We start from the raw sequence: 2,056 nt of genomic DNA, 5'->3' as shown, positions 1-2,056 counted from the left end.
AGATTCTGTACCATGAGCCTAAGAGGACAAGTCTCCTGACATTGTGTCCAAAACTTTCTAGATAGATGCCATAACATCTGGATTTATTTGAAGGAAGAGCAGGAATAATGGGGAAACAAGGTTTAAGTAGTAACAAATGCCTACAACCAGACACTCCCACTGATTCTGGGGAGAGATTTAAGTGAATTCAAATAATAGGAACAATATCTATATGCCCCCCCCAACAGCAGGAATCTGGGTAGAAAGACCCCAGAAGACCCATCCATGGAACAGGAACCCCAAAGGAGAAGCTCTGTTGCTCTAGAAACTCATACAGTGCTGTGACTTGAAATCACTTTGCTATGAACTGTTACATAGGAATCCATAAACACCTATGAAAGGTTTGACAGATGCTTAACCTTTTGTCAGTCTATTTTTCAAACCTAACAGGATCAGCTTATAAATGCAAGAAACTCTCTGGCATTGTCAGTTCATAACTAACTGATGCGGCCAATAATCACATTCACCACTTACTAACCCTTTGTGTTCTTCCAGGGACCCGGAGGCTGTACCATTTGACATGAGTCTGGTGAATGAGAGCATCTCAGAGGAATTCATTCTCTTAGGGTTTTCAGATCGGCCATGGCTGGAGCTGCCGCTCTTTGTGGTGTTTCTTGTGTCCTATATCTTGACCATCTTTGGTAATATGATGATCATTCTTGTGTCCCGCCTGGATGCCAAACTCCACACCCCCATGTACTTTTTCCTCACTAACCTGTCCCTGCTGGACCTGTGCTACACCACCAGCACAGTCCCACAGATGCTCATCAACATATGCAGCACCCGGAAGGTCATCAGCTATGGTGGCTGTGTGGCCCAGCTTTTCATTTTCCTGGCCTTGGGTTGCACTGAATGTTTTCTCCTGGGCGTCATGTCCTTTGACAGGTTTGTAGCCATCTGTCGGCCTCTCTATTATGCAGTCATCATGCACCACAGGCGCTGTCTCCAGTTAGCAGCTGTATGTTGGATCAGTGGCTTCAGCAACTCAGTATTGCAGTCTACATGGACTCTTCAGATGCCACGATGTGGTCACAAGGAAGTGGATCATTTCCTCTGTGAGATCCCTGCCCTGCTCAAATTGTCTTGTGTGGATACCACAACAATTGAAACTGAACTCTTTTTTGTAAGTATTGTCTTTCTTTTAATACCTGTGTCTCTCATCCTTACCTCATATACTTTTATTGTCCAAGCAGTGTTGAGAATAAGGTCAGCTGAAGGTCGGCGAAAGGCATTTGGGACATGTGGCTCCCACCTAATTGTAGTGGTACTTTTTTATGGTACTGCCATTTATATGTATCTGCAGCCACCATCCCCTGCCTCCAAGGACCGGGGGAAGATGGTGTCCCTATTTTATGGGATCATCACACCCATGCTGAACCCCCTCATCTACACCCTTAGGAACAAAGAAGTAAAGGGAGCATTTAAGAGGTTGATAACAAGGGTCTTCTTGGTCACAAAATAAGGAATACCAATGATAACCCTATTAACATAAGCTCTTATAGCCTGATTAATTATATTATTTTGTTTTCCATGGCACTATTATGATGATCCTATGAAAATAAAATCTTGAAGCCAGAAACCTATATTAGTGTTATTCTGCTAGATATATTCATTTCACAAGCTGTGAGAAGTGACCTTTTTTGATCTTCCAAAACAGCTAACCTTATAAGCTTCACACTTTCAGGATTACAGCCTTTTTGTCTTTGGTGAGGTTTCTTAGACATCTCAGGGTCTGAAATACATGTCTGTGGATCTTTTCCCCAATAATACATTTTAATAACACAAATATCTCATCTACATGCAAAAATCAGAACTCTACTATTTTTTTCCTGACATGTGTAGATCTAGTATCATTCTGTAAAACTATCTATGGCTTCTACTCCGTAATCAGAAGTACACTCTTAGAAGACCTACAGTGAAATTTCACACTCTTTAAGAAACAGTATACTAAAAAATACAATGGTAATTTCTACAGTTTTAATCAAATCTTTAATACTTTTATTCTTGTACTTTCTAG

General features: G+C 41.2%; 1 protein-coding gene across 1 annotated transcript; it reads left to right on the top strand.

Moving 5' to 3' along the window:
* Positions 1–559: 559 nt before the first annotated feature.
* LOC118583695 (olfactory receptor 2B2-like) lies at positions 560–1,501 on the top strand. The gene has a single exon (XM_036187296.1). It carries the CDS (start codon positions 560–562, stop codon positions 1,499–1,501), a length of 942 nt encoding a protein of 313 aa, XP_036043189.1.
* Positions 1,502–2,056: the final 555 nt, after the last annotated feature.

The sequence above is a fragment of the Onychomys torridus genome, chromosome 5, assembly GCF_903995425.1.
Source record: "Onychomys torridus chromosome 5, mOncTor1.1, whole genome shotgun sequence".
In the NCBI taxonomy this organism is placed as follows: Eukaryota; Metazoa; Chordata; class Mammalia; order Rodentia; family Cricetidae; genus Onychomys; species Onychomys torridus.
Note: the sequence above shows the minus strand (reverse complement) of the source record. Positions and strands in the feature narration are given on the sequence as shown.

What these genes read in the sequence shown, in the direction of transcription:
- LOC118583695 (XM_036187296.1), top strand. Translation starts at nt 560, where the DNA reads ATGAGTCTGGTGAATGAGAGCATCTCAGAGGAATTCATTCTCTTAGGG.